Source organism: Eucalyptus grandis, chromosome 7 (assembly GCF_016545825.1).
Source record: "Eucalyptus grandis isolate ANBG69807.140 chromosome 7, ASM1654582v1, whole genome shotgun sequence".
NCBI classification, from domain to species: domain Eukaryota; kingdom Viridiplantae; phylum Streptophyta; class Magnoliopsida; order Myrtales; family Myrtaceae; genus Eucalyptus; species Eucalyptus grandis.
Window position 1 is genome coordinate 25,201,141 of NC_052618.1, and position 20,432 is coordinate 25,221,572.

The window sequence follows — 20,432 nt, forward strand, 5'->3', positions numbered from 1 at the left end:
TTGTTTAGGCTAGTCGATATTTTGACCTTCAGGAGAGCTCGAAACTGGACTGGGAGCTAATGTCCGGCAATCATATTGACGTGCCAAGTGCTCATTTTAGAAGCACGTCGCTACAGTCAATTTTGGAGACTCCAAACAATTTTATTTCTTTCTGGAACGACATTCAAAGTGCAATTCAAAGTGCACTTCTATCTGAATCTTTTTTCCTAATGAATACAATTCATGAACTTGTCGCTTAAAGAGATTTGTTTGTAATTTATAATTATGGACCACTTGTGTTTTCAATTGAAATTAGATCGATTGCATATACTGGACGTGATAATGAGCTGTGGCAGCAACGAAAAGAATATAATAAAACATAAGCAAAGTAATGTGTGATCAATACATATCATAGAGGTACGAAGATACATGGCAACAAACATAAACAAACGGAATCCCAAGAGACATCTCATAATAAACAAACGTTCTAATAAATTCTAATCAAAGACACGCTGAGACAAACGATGGATCAATGGTACTAAAATCTTCAGGGCTTGTGGCTGGAGGTGGGGTGAGGAAAGGAATAGAGGGGATTTTAGGAGAGAAGTAGGGATGCTTGGCATCGGTGGCAAGCTGGTCGGCATGGTCGGCAAGCTCGGAAGTGGCGGCAAAGTAGTCTTGGGCAATGTTGGCTGGGTTGCAGGCAGGGTTGGCAATGTGGGTTGAGGCAAGGTCGTTGGGATGGTGGGCATGGGCGGCATGGCGACTTTGGGCAATGTTGGCATTGCAGGCAAAGGAGGCAGAGACCCTGGTTTTGGTATAGTTGGTATGGATGGAATGGTTGCTTGTAGCAGATGACGAGTTCCGAAGCTCATATTCATGCTAGAGAAAATTACGGCAATGAAGAGGACAAAGCTTTTTGAGGAAGGAGCCATATTGGTAAAGTCGGCAATAGATGTTATGTTGTGATAAGCTCAGGGACTTGAAATTGATGAGCTGAGAGGAGGGGGATTGGAGTTTATATAGCAAGAAATGTCGGGTAGAATTAGGGTTGTGATGATAAGTTGGTGACTTGCCGTTGAGCACGGTTGGGAAAGAATTAGAAGATGATGTCTTGATTGGTTCTTTAGTTAGTTCACCTCCTCATGTCAATCTTCCACCGGCATAAAGAAAGGTCAAACCTGCTTGTTGCTGTTTGACCTGCCAGATGGCATTATGTTCATGAAGTCAAGCTTCATTCGAATCTTTCTCTTAATGGTAGGTGACTAATAAACAACTTAGTTTTCTGGAATAATTAAGTAAATAACTTACTTCCTCGTAAGTTGGGCGGTTATTGCGGTATGAACTCGATTCTTGATTTTTGAACATGTGGAGCTAGCGATCCATGGGTTGTGTTGTGTGGTCCTCCATACTTTGTAGATTTTATTAATCTTAATATTTCAATTATGAGTTTCTATTTGGTGAAATACAGCCTTTCGTAGGGATGACCTTGGGATGCGGGGATTTGCCTTGACAAAATAGGGTGCGAGGCAGATCGCAGAATAGAGATATCTTTTGTTATGATGTTGGATTCAAGTAATATAATATCTTTTGCATAGTTTAATTTCATGAATGAGATAATATGAAATGAATAGTATCAGAATACCTAAAACGTTATTGAAGTGAAAATTACATGGAAAACGGCCGGCAAGGTGGAGGTCAACCTCGTCAGCCACTGGTGAGGCTCTACCACGAGGGTAGCCTCGCGCCGGGCGGCGAGGGTCCACCCCTTGATGAGGCTTGACCTTGCCAACCTTGCCATGAGGCCACCCTTGCGGCCTAGGCAACAAGGCTCTACCTGGCCAGGGCACTAGAGCCTCAACAATGGCCAACGAGGTTGAGGTCAACCTCCTTGCTGTTGCCTCTAGCGGGTCGTCGAGGTCTAGCGACCCGCTAGAGGTGGGAGGAGGAAGGAGGAAGGAGGAAGGAGGATGAAAAAGATAAGAGAAAAAGAAAATAATTTTTTAAAAATTAAAATATTATGAAAAGTTGTCCACGGCGGTGCCGATCATGTCATATCAATTGGCTAGTGCCTAATCAGCAAAATCTGACCAAAATTAACAAATGACTAAATTGGCATCAAGTAAAAAGGAGTAAATTGGCACTAAAAAATGATTTATGACTAAATTGATACAAATGCAAAATATTTAGGACTTTTTGAACACTTTTCCCCCAATTCTTTATAGGTAAGATCATTGGTACATAGTAAATTTAATATTTTCTAATCATAACAAGTCTAAATAAGATGGGATTAGAAATCTTGCGAATATTCTTTGGATCGTAAAATATCCCATCATATGTTTAGTATAATTTAGGAAAAGATAGGAAATCTTTGAAAATTCTACGATACACTAAAGACTACACCGATCCTTTTTCTGTTTTTTCACTCTACATTGGATAAGGGATAGCACTTCACAGCATTCATTGATGGTTAAGTTGCCCCTCCTCCATGATGATACAGTCTTCATCTTAGGATATGCGCTACCAACTCGAGTTGGATGGAGAAAATTCTGAGCCTTGAAGAATTTCCTGATGCTTCACTACATTGCCTTGGAAGAGTCCATAATATTTTAAAGAAAGCGGAAAGGACTTCAATCGGTTGCAGTGCGGAATTCCTTCTGAGCTGCACGGATGACATTTCTGAGACGGGCCCCTCTTCACAACGCTGTCATTGCTGAAGAGCCGTCACTTTAGCTACGAAAATGAAATTCTCTTGGCTATCTCAACCTTGTTTTATGAAAAACAGTTCTGAGGGGCTTGATCGTGCATAGACATTTTAAAGGTAATAAAAAATCATGCATTAATATATTTTTCAAGGTTGTGCTTGTCAAAAGAAAACGCAGGTGAACGTGGTGGGTCGTAGATGTTTAATGGCCTAAGTTCAGGGATATAGACCGGATGTCTTCGTACATGCCGTGCTAGTAGGTCCAGAGAATCAAAGAATCTTGCATCGCTGAAATCTCTTGCTTTACCGATGGAAGAAATGTCTGCATAAGTATGTCCGCACATTATCTATAACCTTTCCATGTACTTGGGCTTCACAATCTTTATATGGCAGAAGACGAGAGATAAGATACTAGTTGTGCGATAAGTTTTATTTTCTACACCTCTTAGATATGGTAATGCGGATCCCCGTAGCACATGCTGCGGGCTAGTGGCTAGGAAGATGGAAGTGGAACTGTTCACTGTCTGTCTATATGGACTTTCATACTTTGAACCTAAGGTTAACACTATGTTTATAACGTACTATTATTGCTTTTCCAGTCTGGTGGGGTTAATTATATGCACATTTAGAATTGCAAACTTTATTTTGGGAGGTTTGAGGACATTTCTTTTGCTACCTTGAGTGATAATGAGATAGAATGTATTTTGAGGATAGATTAAAGTGTACAGGGTGGATATTGATGGATAAATGAAAATACAAGATAGAATGCGATCACAACTAAGGTATATAGGACATGTCACCATTCGAGGATTAAAATCGGGATTGACGAAATTCACCACCAACCCTTATAGTCGATGATATAGCAACTCAGGATAGAAGAAGCTCGCCATCAAGGCCTACATGATAACCACGAACCTGAAAGAATGTACCTTTTAATGATACAGAAACTAGGGATACGCGTTTGCTCGCATAGAGGCAAATCTTGTGTATTCCTAATATTCAAAATTGACTAACTTATATTTGAGAATTCGCCTCTTTATATAGAGGAACTAATACATAGGAAATAGACTAGACATTAAAGCTATGGGTTCTACCTAACAGTAATGACATATGAACTAGAAAGCAATTAGAGACTTAGGAACTAGGAAAATGCATTAAAGCACTCAGAGACTTGAACTTTGACTCTTGGAACCTCCAAGACAAGTAGGACTCATAAAACTATGACTAATGACATTTGACCAGATGCAAAGTAATAAAACTTAGACTCCAAATTCGTTCTCTAGCTTGGGCTACCCAATAGACACCTTGAAAGATCACCAAATGACAAAGGAAATCGTGTAGAATAGCTTTCGGTTGCTAGGTAGTTGATTAGTAATCTTAGAATCGACAACAAGCTTGTAAATCAACAACTAGGTAGTCAATTAGTAATCATGAAATGGACAACTTGTCCACCTAATTGATAATTTTTCCGCATAATTGGCAACTTCAATCTTGAACCCAACTTATTAAGTTATAGTTGAAATTGTGATTGCTTGTAGGAATAATAATTAATCCATGAGATCTGAGTTGAGCTTGTGAGTTGATTAATAGTGCCCGATGCTCCCGCATCAATTTCCCTATGTTGTTGATGATTTATCCTCAAATCTTGTTATGGTTGCGTTTCCAACAAACTAGATAATATATTAGTTTTATACTAAAAAAAATATCTTCAAATCATTTTGAAAAGATGAAAATATGTCAAATATATTTTGACAATTAATTAACACTTGAAGAGGGAATGTTTCAGGGCATATGAAATGAAAATGGCAAGTAATATATCCGACCACTATAATCATTCCCTCTTCATCTATAACCTCAGCATTTGCCTCAATAGATTTATGTGGGGATTCATCATCCATAATATCATAGTTGCTTGATGACATATGAATGATCATTATCTCTCCTTCTTCAATTTGTTCTACGATTTGGTATGACTCCTTCTATTCGGACTCTACATGGTATGAATCTTGTTGATCCTCTTGAAATTCTAAGTCAATCTTCTCAATTTTCTGAATAGTGATAACCCGCTGGTTAGAACAACCACTTGAACATGCCCATATCTGTAACACTTGAAGCACTTGCTATTTTCACCGTTTGATTTTTGTTGGAGCTCTTTAATGAACTAAAGGGGCTTTTCCTTTTCTTTCTACTATTTTGAAAAATTCTCAGCTTGATTAGAACAAGTATCTTTGAAAAGATGTGTACCTTTAGGCTTAATCGAAAATCTCTTGCCACCCTTTAGTCGTTTCTCTAGGGAGGTGAGGACTCTATCCATTTATCCAAATTCAAAGAGTTGCAAACGCGTTTGCAGTCGCTGCACTTGTCTCGTAGGTCTTTTTCTTGAGCTGTAGAAGACTCCGTGTTTGGTCCATGCCATTGACGATCGACCATTTCTCTCTTCTTCTTTTTTAATGTAAGTATAAGATGAGATGCGAGATAGGTAATTGAAGGTATCACTCAAAACAAGTTCAACTTTGAGTTTTGATTCCAATTTAATGCGGGTGTTGGATGGGTAATAAAAGGAATCACTTAAAACAAGTTCAACCTTGAGTTTTGATATCAATATGACGTGGGCGTGGGTGCAAATAGGGCGATTGATGTCCTGAGTGGTAATGGGATAGAATGTGTTTTGATGATAGACCAGAGTGTATGGGGATGGATATCGATAGGTGAATGCAAATGCAAGATATAATACAATCATAACCAAGGCATATAGGATGCGCTACCAACTAAGGGTCAAGATCAAGATTGATAAAGTTCACCACCACTAATACTTACAGGACCAATCACCATCCAAGGATACACGACTTCAAGATAGGAGAAACTCACCACCAAAGCCTATAGGAAAATCACTAGATGAGGAATAGAATGTGGGGGTTGAGTTGATGAATCCTATGTGTGTTATCAACAAATGGTATAGGCTAAAATTGGCCGAAAGGATTATATTGACAAATTATTAAAAAGTTTATGACTAAATTGACAAATCATCAAAATATTTACCATTAATTGGCACAATTAAAAAATTTAGAACTAAATTGACAAATTGTCAAAAGATTTAAGACTAACTTGGCATAATTAAAATGTTTATGATTGAATTGACCGCCATACAATAAATTTAAGAATTTTTGGACAACTTTTGCGATGAAAACTTGCTTTCTTCTCTTCATACAACTCTGATTGGCATTTCATTCCAATGCTCCAGCACATAAGGAGCCCATGCAGTCAAAACTGAAGAAAGTAGATCTTTATACATAGATAAAAACATCATTCATGAGTTCCCATTTCTCATATTTGATCACAAGCTTGTCAATTTTCCAAAGACATCCTAAAGAGACCAAGTTACCCACCCGGGATTATTTGGAATAACATCCAAACGGAATCATCATCTTCAAATATGAACATTGGACATCCTAAGGCCATAACATCTTTAAGCTCCATATATTTCGCAAAAAATGAATGATCTGGAAAATATTTGCCTAAAAACGATCATTTGTATCGTTTGAAAGAATAAGCTAATAAAAAATGTTTTATTATCAACAACGATTTATATCTTAATATTTTCGCAGATAATGACATTTTGTTTGTTCATTTTTGTAAGCGATACAAGCGATTATTTTTAGAAATTTTTTTTCCAATTCATTCATTTTTCATAAAACAAATGGACCTTTAGCTTTGATTGTGGCCACCTTCAGCTTTGATTATGGCCAGAAGCATGTGGATCCGACGCCCCTTGTATCTAATCTGGCAAAAGGAAAATTGTGCTTCAACTGCCCTTTTTCTGCATCAGGTATGCAAGAAATTCATATATGAGGTAAAGCCAATTTGATATCATCTTGATGACCGAAACCATGAGATTTCCGGCTGAAAGATGAGAGATGCGGCACCGTTCCCCCCGATGTCACAATCTTCCACCAGTTATGCAGGTGGAGCTACTGAGAGCAGTATCTAAAATCTAGCAACCTTTCTCGGAAATGGTGGAAGCAAGAATAACTATAACTCGCTTATTGCCAATTGTCTAACCATGAGAAGGCCCTGGTTTCTCACTGATAATTATTTTCCTGCTCAGAGAAGGGCAATATCAGTACCGAAGAAAAAAATGCATATTGGAAAGCCAGAGTAATGAAGCGTGTATTCTTGAACAATTTGATATACAAGTGAGAACTCAGGGATCCAGCTATGGTCCCTTAAGGAATCAATGACCATCTCGATTGTTGTAATCCATGTTTATTAAAAAATAAAAATGAAAAACCTTTGGCTGTGATGGTTGCACAGAAGATAGGCTAGTGACATATTCTCTATCAATGTATAAAGATATCGCTAGTCATAGCCAGAAGAAGCTTACCCTGCGAACCTGCTCCCAAAGAAGCCTGTGGAAGAATTGGTAAATAGATCAAGTTATCTAATGACATTAGACCACACTGAGCTGCCTCCATTTCCTCAAAGTTAGCCATATCCCTGATTGAATGGGAAAGTCCATGTCATTCCCCTGTAAGTTTTTAGAGATTCGGTTAAAGGACACTATGGAAGAGGGAAGAAAGGAAAAGGCCCATTTTTCACGGCAAAGCTTCACAATGCTTCATCAGCAACGGAAAAATACCCAAGCTGGACAAGAAAAGTCCTTGCCTTTTAGTTTCTTTTCAGATGACAGTTTAGCTTCCCTATTTATAAATGAGTCAATGCTCCAGCTCTCACACTGCAGAGTCATAAAATTAGGGTAGTGATGAAAGGGGATTCATTAAAAGGATGTGAAGGTAAGTCTGTTCAAAGCAATAGATGTCCCTCAAAATGAATCAACTTGTCTGTCCTAAAAATACAGCTCAAGTCTAAGGAACCTTCATTGCTTTCTCTAATTTGCCTAAAGTTTCATATATCATCCCCATTTGTGGATGCCCTGGCGATCCCACAAGAAATTCATGCACAATACCATCTATTTGGATCCAGCTATGCCCTGGCTGCTTCTTGACCCCCCTTTCCCTCATGACCCACCTCAGAACCGAGACATCATCCCATTGCCTGTCAGCTGCAAATGCATTTGCCAACATCACATAACCAGCAGAGTTTTCAGGGTCAACCTGCACAAGCTTTTCGATACATGCTGAGCTAGTTCTCCCCTAGCATGGAGCAGGCAACCCCCAAGCAAAGCACCCCATACAAAGTTATTAGGTTCAAAAGGCATAGAGGCAACAACTTCTAAGGCTTCTTCAATACGACCCACACGTGAAAGGAGATCAATATAACAGGCATAGTGTTCCAAACTGGGAGAGACTGAAATTCTCATCTGCATCTCTGAAAAGATCCTCTGTCCCTCCTCCAACAAACCTGAGTGGCTGCATGCACATAAAGCTGCAAGAAATGTGCTAGAATCAGGATGCAGACCTAAATCTTGGATGCTGGAAAATAGCCGCAATGCCTCTTCTCCTTCACCATTCATCGCAAGGCCCATGATCATAGCATTGAACGAGACAATATCTTTGCATATCATCTGATCAAAAACTTCTTTAGCCCCCTCCAGCCTCCCGCACTTACAATACATGTCTATAAATGCAGTTGCCAGAACTTTGTTTGATTGAAGAATGCCTTTGCTGCCTTCTGACCTCAAATAATTGTGAACCCATTTGCCAAGATCCAAATCACCAACCTGAGCACTGGCAGAAAGGACACTAACCATCGTAACTTCATTAGGCTTTCGGTTGCTATCCTCTATCATTTGGTGGAAAATATGCAGGGCCTCCATAGGGCAACCATTTTGCACAAATGCAGTTATCATGAGATTCCAAGGAAGCAATCTTCTAACTCCATGATTAGTTATTTCATTGAATTTTTCCCTACACTTATCTATTCTCGCCAATTTTCCATACAAATGTATAAGAACAATATTGATTGAATCACGTTTAATATCATCAAGATTCACATCTTCAACAAATTTCGACAGAATACTAACCCATCTTTCTAAATGGGCGACCTGAATAGTAGAACAAGCCGATAAGACGCTCACAAGGATTTCATCTTCAAGCCTCAAATTCTCCTGGACAATGTCAACAAAAAGCCGCAACGCGTCTTCAGCCCGGCCTGACTGAGCATAACCAGAAATCAAAGAACTCCAAGAGACCGAATTCCTCTGGGGACTTTCATCAAACAGCTTACGGGCGGAAACGACATCCTTAACGGACTTGGCATAAACAGAGAGAAGGCCGTTACACACGACAGGATCCTCACAAAACCCAGCTTTGAGCACGTGGGTGTGGATCTGACCCACTTGACTGACGCTCGCGCATCGAAAGCACGCCTTGAGGAGGAACGAAAGGTGAAGTCATTAGGCGAGAGCCGGCGCCGCTTCAAGGCTCTGAACAGGGACCAAGCCTCTGGGAACAGGCCCTCCTCGGCGAAGACCCTTATGATGGCGTTGAAGGGGAAGACGTTGGGGCTCTTCAGTTGTTCGAAAACTCTGAACGCGACGCGAGATGGGTACTGGCCGATGAGACGGGTCGCCACCAGATTGTCCTGCTGGGCGTTGAGCCTGAAGACTCGGGCGTGGATTTGAAGGAGATGAGGGCGGAGAACGCGGCCTTGCAAGAGAGCGGAAAGATCGGAAGCACGCACGAGTCGTGTTTCTGCTGCTGCTGCAGAGTGAAGTGAGCGGCGGCTTTTAGGTACGAGGTTGGCTGGAGACTTCGGAATCCCATAAAACATGTCGGAGACTAGCTAAAGTTCGCATCTTTCAGTCGGAACTAGAAATGGGTACGAGATTGGGTGTCTGCATGAGAGGACATCTAATTAAGGGTCAGCGCAAGATAATATCTGGAACCTACATTTAGACCGGTGAAAATCTGTAAGCTTTAGGTTTAAGGTAAGTTACGTGAGGTTCGAGATTTCAAAAAGAGGAACCTGTTTTGACGGGTGAATTCTAAGTTTTTTATTGGAAGAATTTAGAATTTAAAATCTAGACTGAGACAAGTTTTAATATTTTTCTTGATAATATATTCATGCAATTTTACCATATTTTGTATTGTTTGATAATGATTGTATAAACTAGAAACACTAATTTGAGTTTTTATTTTATGATTGAGATTTTTAGTTATCAATATCCATACTTTCCATGTATATTTATGATTAATGAATTAGAACAAGTAATAATCATTAAAGATTCAATTATTAATATAGGTTGAATGTTAGTAGATTATGGAATTTGTGATAGGATAGGCTTCAGGTTATAAGATATATAAAGTAGGTTCCACATTTCAAAAAATGATAAACATGTTCCAATAAATAGATTCCAGGTACAATGGGATGTATCCCGTGCCCATCCCTAAAAGCGGTAATTCAACAAATCTAAAGTTACTGCCAGAATAAAAAAGACAGATAAAAAGTAACAAGAGTCAATATTAGGATTGATAATCTTCAAAAGTAAGCCCAAGCACCATATGTTCTTTTTTCTTTTTTTTTGAAGCACCATATGTTCGAGAATCAAGAAGGGAGTTGATACCGTAATAATCACCCTACTTACTAGGAAGCAAGTTATTTACTTATTTATTCACCAAAATTAAATCCGAAATACTTCATTAAGACAAATATTCGAACGAAGCTTGACTTCATGAACACAGTGCCGTGTGGCAGTTCAAACAGCAATAAGCAGGCTTGACCTTTGGTTATGCCGGTGGAACATTCACATGAGGAGGTGAACTAACTAAAGAACCAATCAAGAGATCATCTTTCTATTCTTTCCCAACGGAAGCAAAAGGGAAGTCACCAACCTATCTTCATAGCCCTAATTCTACCCAACATTTCTTGCTATATAAACTCAAATCCCCCTTCCTCTCAGCTTGCTAATTTCAAGTCCTCGAGCCTATCACAACATAAGATCTATTGCCCACTTCCCGATATGGCTTCTCCCTCGAAGAGCTTTGTACTCTTCATCACCCTAATTTTCTCTAGCATGAACATGAGCTTCGGAGCTCGTCATCTGCTACAAGCAACCATGCCATCCATACCGACTCTTCCCACCATACCAACTTTACCGAAACCAGGGTCGCTACCTCCATTGCCCGCCATGCCCACATTGCCTAAGGTCACCATGCCACCCATGCCCACCATGCCAACATTGCCTAAGGTCGCCATGCCACCCATGCCCGCCATCCCGACGACCCTGCCCCAGCCCACACTGCCGACGCTTCCTGCCACCCAACCAACGTTGCCCAAGACTACTTTGCCGCCGCTTCCAAGCCTGCCAACTATGCCGACCAGCTTGCCACCAATGCCAAGCATCCCTACTTCCCTCCCTAAGATCCCCTCTATTCCTTTCCTCACCCCACCTCCAGCCACAAGCCCCTGAAGATTTTATTACCATTGATCCATGGGGTGCCTCAGGATGTTTTTGATTAGAATTTATTACCATGTTTGTTGATTACGAGATGTCACCTAAGATTGTTATTGTTTATGTTGTGTTGCCATGTATCTTCCTACCTCTATTATATGGGGATAAGTACACTATCAGTGCCATAAGTTGTGTATGACGCTTACTTTGACGCCAAAAGTTTATGTTGGATCACTTAAGTGCCAAAAAGTTTGAAAAACGCTCAGTTTAGTGCCAACTCCGATCTGGCTGGCCAGAAATCCAACGTGGCACTTTTTTATTAAATTTTTAAGCTAATGTGGCTTGTTGGAGAGTACAGTCAGCATCCTAACATCAAAACGATGTCGTTTGGCGTCTCCCCCAATTTTAAACCCTAAATCTCCGGCCAATCGTCGTCCTCGCGGCCCCTACGCTCGGTGGCCGCGGCTCCGACCCGACCTCGACCCCGACCCCGACCCGACGATGGCTACTCGGCGGCCGCAGCCTCGACCCCAACCCGACCTCGGCCCGACCCCAACTCCGACCGCGACAATGGCCACTCGGCAGCCGCGGCACCGACCCCGACCTTGACCTCGATGATGACCACTTGGGCTGCGCATGGTAAACTTCCCCAACCCAACAATTTCTATTCTTCTCTTCCCAGAACAAAAAAGAATAGAAACCTCGTTTGATAATGGCAAGTTAGTTTTTTTGTTCCCGGGAACAAAAAGTTAGCTTGAGGAATGGTTTTGGAATAGAAATGAAAAGTAAAAAAGTTGCTTCTTGTTCCCTGGGAACAAGTTTAAGAAAAAAAGTGATTTTTTTCTTTTATTCTTCTCTTCTTGCCATTGACCGCCCTTGACCACCGCCGCTGGCCGATCGCCGCCACCGCCGCCGGCCGATCGCCGCCGTCGCCGCACGTCGCCGTCGACCGACCGTTGCCGCTACCGCCGAACGACCGCCGCCGCCGCCGCTGGTCGCTGCCGGTCGCCGCCCGGTCATCGCTGGTCGCCGTCGGCCGACCGTTGCCATTGCCGCAGCCGGACGTCGGAGGCCGATTGACCGCCGCCGCCGGTGGCAGCGGTCTATCGGCAAAAATTAAAAAACAAATAAATATAAAAAAGAAACTATTTTTTACCAAACGCATTTCTATTCTTTTTCTATTTCTAGAGTAAAAATTTTGTGTAGTTACCAAACGGGTTTTTTTACATAGAAATTGTTCCCCATAATAGAAATAGAAAAGAACTATTTCTGAAAAAAAATTATTCCCCAGCCAAGAAATGTTACCATGCGTAGCCTTGGCGGCCAAGGCTCCGACCCCAACCCCAACCCCGACGATGGCCACTCGATGGTCGCAACTCTAACCCGACCCCAACCCCAATCCCAACCCCGACGACGACCACTCGGCGGCCAAGTTGAAGGCTGTGATCTAGCCAATGCTCGGGAGGCCGCCGACGAGTGCGCCACCATTGATGTCTCCCTCTCCATCTTGATCTCACGATAAGTGCCTGGCTTGCGTCTTCTAATACCTAGGCTTTGGCGAGGGTTGGTGCTCCCTCGTGTGCCGTCGAGGCGTCCAAACAGCGCCGAGAATGGCGGTTGAGCGAGCAATGGCGGCCTAGCAACGGCGGAGGCCAGTGATGATGGCCGAGCGGCGACGATCGGAAAAACCTAATTTCAATCCCCAAATGAGTTAAACGGCGTTGTTTTTGTGAGGCTATCCATGTAGGACGGCAAAACGACGTCGTTTTCTTAAGGAGGACCAACGACGTTGTTTAAAAGGTCTTGTCGATTTTTTTTTAAAAGTCACGTAATCGTTTTGGCCAGAATCTTTCGCCAGGTGTACCAAAGTAATTGTTTTTCTCCAATTTGGCACTTAAGTGATCCAATGGAAACTTTTGGCACCAAAGGAAATATGACCCCATCTTGACCGCATATGATATGATTCCAAAGTCATGGATGGCCCATCAGAAATGGCAAGGTCTCTTGACCGTAAGTCATCTTGCCATCTGCAACCCTCCAAGGCAACGGCCATCAGTGCCTAGATCTGATTACCCACGCTTTGGAATATATGGAGTGAGCCCGAACAGTCGAATATATGCTCCTGGTGCGGGTATCGCGCACATAACCCGAAGAAAGACAATAATAGAGATACCCAAAACCGAGTTGCTACTTCGAAACATATGGCGAGCTCCCGCTTAGGATTTGGTCATAGCTTAAACGATGATCAACAGACTGTAGAGTTGAATTAGAAAGAATTCAAGTTGGGCTTCTCCTCCCTCGACTTTTCCTGGAAAAAGAAGACTCTTGTAGGACTTTGCTTCCTCTATTTCCACCAAGCTAAAAGCAAAACAGAGTCTGTATTATAAGGGTCATTAACCTTCCCCGACCATTCCTGGAAAATGGGGAAACTCTGGCATCTTTTGTTGTGAAGCAATGAGTCAATAGACACAAGTGCGGGATCATTACCGAGAAATGTCCTGTACCCTTGGCGCTTAAAAAAACTCCCCTCTCTTATGTTCGAAGGAGCTGGTGAAAAAACAATTTCGGGCGTCACTTTCGTCTCCCGTGGAAAGTTCTCGCGAATAATTAAAAGGAGTCATTGCTGATGTTTGATTTTTGGGGGGCGGGGGGAGGGTTGGCGGCTGGGGGCCGAGCTGCCAATGAATCGAAAGGACGAGTAGTTCCGCTGCACTAAATCAGAGCATACGTCTTTCATATCAGCACTAAACCAGTAGCATTTTCTCCTCTCAACCAATAACGTTCTTAACCAGAAAATAGATGGGAACCAATTCCAGCACAAGAGATACCTCTGACTCTGAGATCCTGCTTAGCCGTTCGAGGTTCTCATCGGACTCGCCGTTTTTTCGGATACGTGTGCACATATGACTCCCGGACCAATAACGTTCTTAACCTGGAAGTAGATGGGAACCAATTCCAGCACGAGAGATATCTCTGACTCTGAGATCCTGCTTAGCTGTTTGAGGTTCTCATCGGACTCGTCGTTTTTTCGTATACGCGTACACATATGACTCCCGGATTTAGTATCTAATTCTCACTGGTTTGGAAAATGTATAGATACGACCTATTATAACCAGCGGGGTTCCTAGTGGCTAGATTTGGGAGACAAATGCCCCGACAACCAGCAGTGAAATTTTTGAGATAATAGTAGGATATAGAAATCCCCCAGGTGATAGGAAGAAGATTTTTCACACTAAACTCATGTCATGCCCTCGTGACGGCGCTGCTATCTCTATTTGGGCTTCTCTCTCTCTCTCTCCAGTGTTTTTTTTTTTTTTTTAAAATTAAGACAGTGAATAAAAACGCGCAATGATTAGTCTTATACAAATATGATTGCTTACATACATACACTCGCTCTTCATTTTTGTACCCAGCCTAATATGCTAGGACGGTCCCCGCGATTAACATTGCACATTTTACGTCCGTGGGCTGTTTCCAAACAGAGACGGAGTAGTTTAAGGACCTGCTAAGGTCCATTGCCTAGTTCTTAATGTGTTTACGGGAGCCAGGACTTTGCTCCTAACCGTTATTTTTCTTCCCGGTAAACTAGGAATAGCCCTCAGGGTCCCCAAAGAGGGGGGCACGCAGCGACCCGTGCGCGGGGGCCTTGTTATCGGGGTTGTCCCTCCCAGAGCGCTGCAGTTTAAGGTCATGCCGAGGACCTCACTCGCTCTTCTTTTAACCTTCCTTTTCTTCTAACTTAAATTCCATTAATTTACGCAGGGTCGTCCCGTGCTCTGCCCAATAAATACCAGCCCCCAACCAACACATTCAATTACCTCAAAACCTCATTCCAAACCAAGCATGACCATGAGTTCAGAGTTCGAAAGCCCCTGGCTCTTCGCCATCGCTTCAAATGCAGAGCCTTCACCCATGATAACATTGCCTGGTCCCTCCTCTTGCTGGGTTTAACTTGGCTTGCCATCACCCTCCTCCACTGGTCTTACCCTGGTGGCCCTGCCTGGGCAAATATTTCTGGCGCAAGGCACTCTTCCTCTCTCCATCCTCCTCTTCTCTTTCTCCATCCCCACGATCCCCGGTCCCAGGGGATTGCCTCTTTCGGAAGCATGAGCCTCATGCTCCACTTGGCTCATCACCGGGTTGCCGCTGCTGCTGAAGCCTTCGAGGCTAAGCGCCTGATGGCCTTCAGCCTGGGCGATAGTCGGGTCATCGTGACATGTAACCCTGAAGTCGCCAGAGAAATCCTCAACAGCTCCGTGTTTGCTGATCGCCCTGTGAAAGAGTCTGCTTACAGGCTCATGTTCAACAGGGCAATTGGCTTCTCTCCCCACGACGTCTACTGGCGAACCCTCCGGAGAATTGCCACTACTCACCTTTTTTGCCCGAACAAAATCAAGGCTTTCGAGTCTCAGCGGCGCACTGTCGCTTCTCAGATGTCCGCGGCTCTGTTCGCTTCCCGCGAGCAACCCTTCACAGTTCGCCAAGTGCTGAAGCGAGCCTCACTGAACCACATGATGAGCCGTGTGTTCGGACAATCCTACGACTTGAGCTGCACGAGCCCTGAAGTGGAAGAGCTGACGGGGCTGGTGGACGAAGGGTACGAGTTATTAGGCACGCTGAATTGGTCCGATCATCTCCCTGGATGGCAGAGCTGGACCCTCAGAAGATCAAATTCAGGTGCTCTAGGCTGGTGCCCAAAGTCAACCGCTTTGTTAGCCGAATCATCGCAGAGCATCGAGCTCAACCGGCCGCTGACCACCAGGACTTTGTGGACGTTCTGCTCTCGCTTCAGGGTTCTGATAAACTGCCTGACTCCGATATCATCGCCGTTCTGTGGGTAAGCACCGAGTTTTTAACAACTTTCTTTGCAGAGTATACTTAGAACTTTCAGAGTTTTCAATCATGGGCACTCGTCTACAATTGACGTTTTTCATGAGGAGGTTGGTACCAAAATTTGGGAGTAACATATGAATGGAAAAAAAATCGCAGGAGATGATATTTCGAGGGACGGACACGGTGGCGGTGCTGATGGAGTGGATCTTAGCGAGGATGGTGGTCCATCCGGAAGTTCAAGGGAGGGTCCAGGAGGAGCTGGACCGGGTGGTGGGAAGGTCAAGGGAGGTCAACGAATCGGACATAGGGGACCTGCCTTATCTCCAGGCCGTAGTGAAGGAAGTGCTGAGGCTCCACCCGCCGGGCCCACTGCTGTCCTGGGCAAGATTGGCCATCACTGACACGACCGTGGACGGTCATCACGTGCCAGCAGGAACCACGGCTATGGTCAACATGTGGGCCATCTGCAGGGACCCCAGTGTCTGGCCCGACCCACTCCGGTTCAGGCCCGACAGGTTCCTGGGCGAAGAAGGGGCGGAGTTCTCGGTGCTCGGCTCGGACCTCCGGCTGGCGCCGTTCGGGTCGGGGAGGAGGGCCTGCCCCGGGAAGATGCTGGGGCTGACGACTGTCACGTATTGGGTGGCAGCGATGCTGGAGGAGTATGATTGGAGGGCGGCGGTGAGTGAGGACAAAGTTGACTTGTCCGAGTATCTCAAGCTTTCTTGCGAGATGGCCAACCCTCTCGCCGTCACACTCCGGCCCAGGCGCGTGCCTTCGCAGACGTCAAGCTGAGATGGAAACCCAATCATCTTAAAAAGCATTATTATAAACTAAAAGAAAAGACAATTATCTGTCAAATAAAGCTTTTCTTTTCAAAGGGGAAAGATAAAGCCAACGGCCAGGACAAGAGTAGGGCTTAGATCATGGACCGTGGGTCTGGCTTTAAAGCCCCTCTCGTTTTCAGCTTTTCTTGGAGGTCTTTGTCTTGGAGTTGCAAGGGGTTTTCTTCTTTTCTATTTGATAGCTCGACCTTGTCGGAGATATACATTATCGTGTTGGTTTCCAACGTTTTAGCCGGTGTACATACCGCTCAAACTAATACAAGCTTCTTTGCGTATGATCACTTACCTAGTTCGAAGGACCCAATTCGATTCACTAAGCCATATATACTTTAATAAGACATATTGGCACCCCATATCATTGATTTGAGACATAATGAATGTGTGATTGAATTTGAGTTCTTGAGCAGAGTGCAACCCACCAATACACAATTTATGTCGCGATAGTATCTTCTCCTCTATTATATGTATTATGTATTGATCACACATTATTGTGATAGCGCTTTATTTATGTCCTTATCGTTGCTGCCCCAGCTCATTAAGACATCCAATGTATTCAATCATTCTCATTCAATTGAAAACACGCACGGCCTATTACTATAAATTACACATATATCTCTTCAGCGACAAGTTCACTTGAGGGTATTTATTAGGAGAAAACATTGATATAGAATACCACCCACAGGTGTGGCTGGCTGGCGAGCTTCTCCCCCTATCGCAAGGAGGGAGTTTGATTCGGGCATCACAAGGTGAACCCCGATGCGCGTGTGTGGTGGCTAGCGCGTGTTGCCCCGGGGTTTATCCCCGATTCTGCTGGGCCTTTCACGTTATCCGTGTTGGTACAGTCGCGGGTTAAGGGTCATAAGAAAAAAAAAAAAAAAAAACATTGATATAGAAAAAATATGACTAGCATTTATCATTACATGTTAATAATCACCGTCTCACAATGAAGCAATGTGGTTTTGAGAGAGAGAGCGAGAGAGAGAGATTTTCGGCTTGAATCATGAAAGATATACAAAGGAGTATCTCTACAGTAAAAAAAACCAGTTAGCTATAGCTCTGTTCCTACATTGGCCTATTTGTTACTGGATCCTATTTTCCAATGTGGCAAAGGAACGACAGTTCTTTTTTTTTTTTTATGGTATATCAAATAAGTATGGTCAATCTTAAAAGATCGGGTTATGTTAAGGTTTGATACTAAACTGAATTTCAACAGGTTGGTGATTTCGTAATTCCGACCAAGGCACCTCTTTCGGGATTTCATAATTTTTAATGCACTTATATTTATATTAATTCATATAGAGATAAAGTGGATTAATAAACTGAAATGAGTTTACTATACCTAGAGATAGAATAGTAAATAGATTAGGAAATTATGCTGTCACCGTTTGATATCATGCTTGTACCCACAACAATTTGAAATTCATATACAGTGGTTATGATGAAATCGGATACTCTAACATATTTATCGATTGATTTATTACATTTAGTCTCCAAATTTTGTTTTTAATTTATTCTAAATTATATTTTGATATGTTAGATAAATTTTAGAATTAATCTATTTTAGTATTTAATTGGGAGAATTACCAAAAAAAGTCCTAAGGTATTGCAATTGTTCTAATTTAGTCATAAACCTTTTTTTTTTTTTGCCAATTTAATCCTAAACATTTTATAATTGTGCCAATTCAGTCCATCCAGCCAAAATTGGTTGGCCAGCACTGATGTGGATGTTGGCCGTCAGCGAATCTTTGACGTGGCATTTTAAAAATATTTTTATTTTTTTATTTTCAAATTTTGTAATATATATATATATTTTTTAATTTTTAATTATTTTTTTCCATCTTCTTCTTTCCACAAGGTCGGCTGGGTGCTAGCGGGTGAGGCCAGCGAGGATTGGCGGGCTCGCCTTTGCCAACCGAAGGGGGAGAGGGCGGGGCCCGCTAGATCAGCGAGCTCGGCCCCTCGCCAAGGCTGAGAAAGGTCGAGCCCTGCTAGGTCGGCGGGGCCTCGCCCAGCCAATGACTCAATGGTCCGGGTCATGCGGGGAGCATTCGCGCCTACAACGTCACGGATTCGATCCTATTCATGGATGACGGCAACTCCCTCTTCAACGTCACCTCCCCCGGCGTGTTCTACTTCACTAGCGGGTCCCCAGGCCCTTTGCGAAGAAGCGAGAAACTCCGGATCTCCGTGCTCAACGCGAGCAGCTCCGTCACGCCCCATCGTCCCGGCGCGGCCCTAGTGTCTTGGCCGACATCTCACCGATGGCTAGCAAGGTCGACCCTCGCCTTGGTTGGATGAGGCCCCTACCGGATCAGCGAGGCTTGGCCTCGCCAAGCCTTGGCGAGGGCCAAGCTCGCGAAGAATCTAGGGTAGGCCTCACCCTTGCCCGGTGGCTGACGAGGTTGACCTTGCCAACCCTCGCCTCCGGCGGGGAAGAAAAAGATGGGAAAAAGAAAAGAAAAGAAAATTTAAAAATTCGAAAAAAATAAAAATAAAATTAAAAAATGCCACGTTAGCGTTTTCCCAGGCATTTGGCGTTCACGTCTGTTGGTTAGCCAATTTTGGCTGGATGGACAATTGACACAATTATAAAGATTTATGACTAAATTGGCAAAAAAAAGTTTTGACTGAATTATTACAATTGTAATAGGTTTTATGACTTTTTTTGTAGTTCTACCGTATTTAATTAGTTTATTAATCATTAATCTCATTGGGATGATACTCGATCTCATTGGGATGATACTCTTTCTTATCATTATATTACTTGTTCGACACGTTCACTTGCATTTAGAATTTTACGAACAATCATTTATTGTGTTTAGCGTTTGGCCAACACCTTGAAAGGAAAAAGTAAACGAAAGAAGATATTCGACTTACGAATTTACTCTTGGACGTGTGCTTGTTCCATTTCAGGGAGTGCAAGGCCAGGACGTCCTCGCCAAGTCCGCGGGACGTCATCATGTCGAAAGATTTCACCAAGATGACACCGCAAGTGCCGTTGGTGCAGGTGGTCCGCCGGGGACGTAGGAGCAGTCAACACAGCCACCGCTGCCGGTGATGTCACCTAAAGGAGTTGCAAGGGATGTGGCGGAAGGAGGAGGACTTGTAGCTGCTGCAGTCGAGCCACATGAACTGGCCCCTTGGTCGAGGACGGCATTCATGGCGGTGGGTGGGAGTCCCCAACTGGAGGGTGGCGTAGTAACAGTTGGTGGAGTTATCTTTCTTGATGGGGAATACAAGCGCGGTGGGTTTGGCCGTGGCCATGGCTGAGGAGATGGCAGAGGCCAAGATGAAGCCGAAGAGGAAGGAGAGAATGAAAGGACAGGATGCCATTGTCGGAGAGGTGGCTGGGAAGAGGAGTGAGAGGGATGCGAGTTTACATAAACTTCGCTTGGATGCCTTATGGACTTGAGTGGATTTGATTAAGACATGTTAAGGTCTCTCCTTGCTAATGCAACGAGGGCCGTTGCGCAGAACACTAGGGGGCCATTCGCATTACAAAAGCTGTGTAAAAGAGGCGCAAATTCTCTCACTCCAATTCAAAAATAGTATAGAACACGTGGTCCGCCAATCAAATTAACGCAACTTGTTATTAGACAAAGCATTTTCAGGCATAAGTAGTCTACATGATGTTTGAATCCACGTCAATTCACTATTTTCCAAAGTATTGGCAGTTCGATCGGGTCATGAAGAAACTATTCTCGCGTAGAATTTGATTGGTCAA

At 43.4% G+C, this 20,432-nt stretch overlaps 2 protein-coding genes and 1 pseudogene across 2 annotated transcripts; 1 reads left to right on the forward strand and 2 right to left on the reverse strand.

Annotated features, from left to right (window-relative positions):
* Positions 1-7,784: 7,784 nt before the first annotated feature.
* Positions 7,785-9,412, reverse strand: LOC120296001 (putative pentatricopeptide repeat-containing protein At3g08820; the record flags this gene model as incomplete). Its single annotated transcript, XM_039317646.1, has 2 exons — positions 9,078-9,412; positions 7,785-9,021 (listed from the first exon to the last, which is right to left on the reverse strand). Coding segments are annotated over exons 1-2 (1,572 nt in total), but the record flags the coding sequence as incomplete, so codon positions are not given.
* Positions 9,413-10,678: 1,266 nt separating this feature from the next.
* Positions 10,679-10,984, reverse strand: LOC120296002 (60 kDa chaperonin 1-like). Its single transcript, XM_039317647.1, has one exon. It carries the CDS (start codon positions 10,982-10,984, stop codon positions 10,679-10,681), a length of 306 nt encoding a protein of 101 aa, XP_039173581.1.
* Positions 10,985-14,882: 3,898 nt separating this feature from the next.
* Positions 14,883-16,966, forward strand: LOC120295606 (annotated as a pseudogene).
* Positions 16,967-20,432: the final 3,466 nt, after the last annotated feature.

Coding starts and splice junctions, on each gene's coding strand:
- LOC120296002 (XM_039317647.1), bottom strand. CDS start 10,984: ATGCTTGGCATTGGTGGCAAGCTGGTCGGCATAGTTGGCAGGCTTGGA.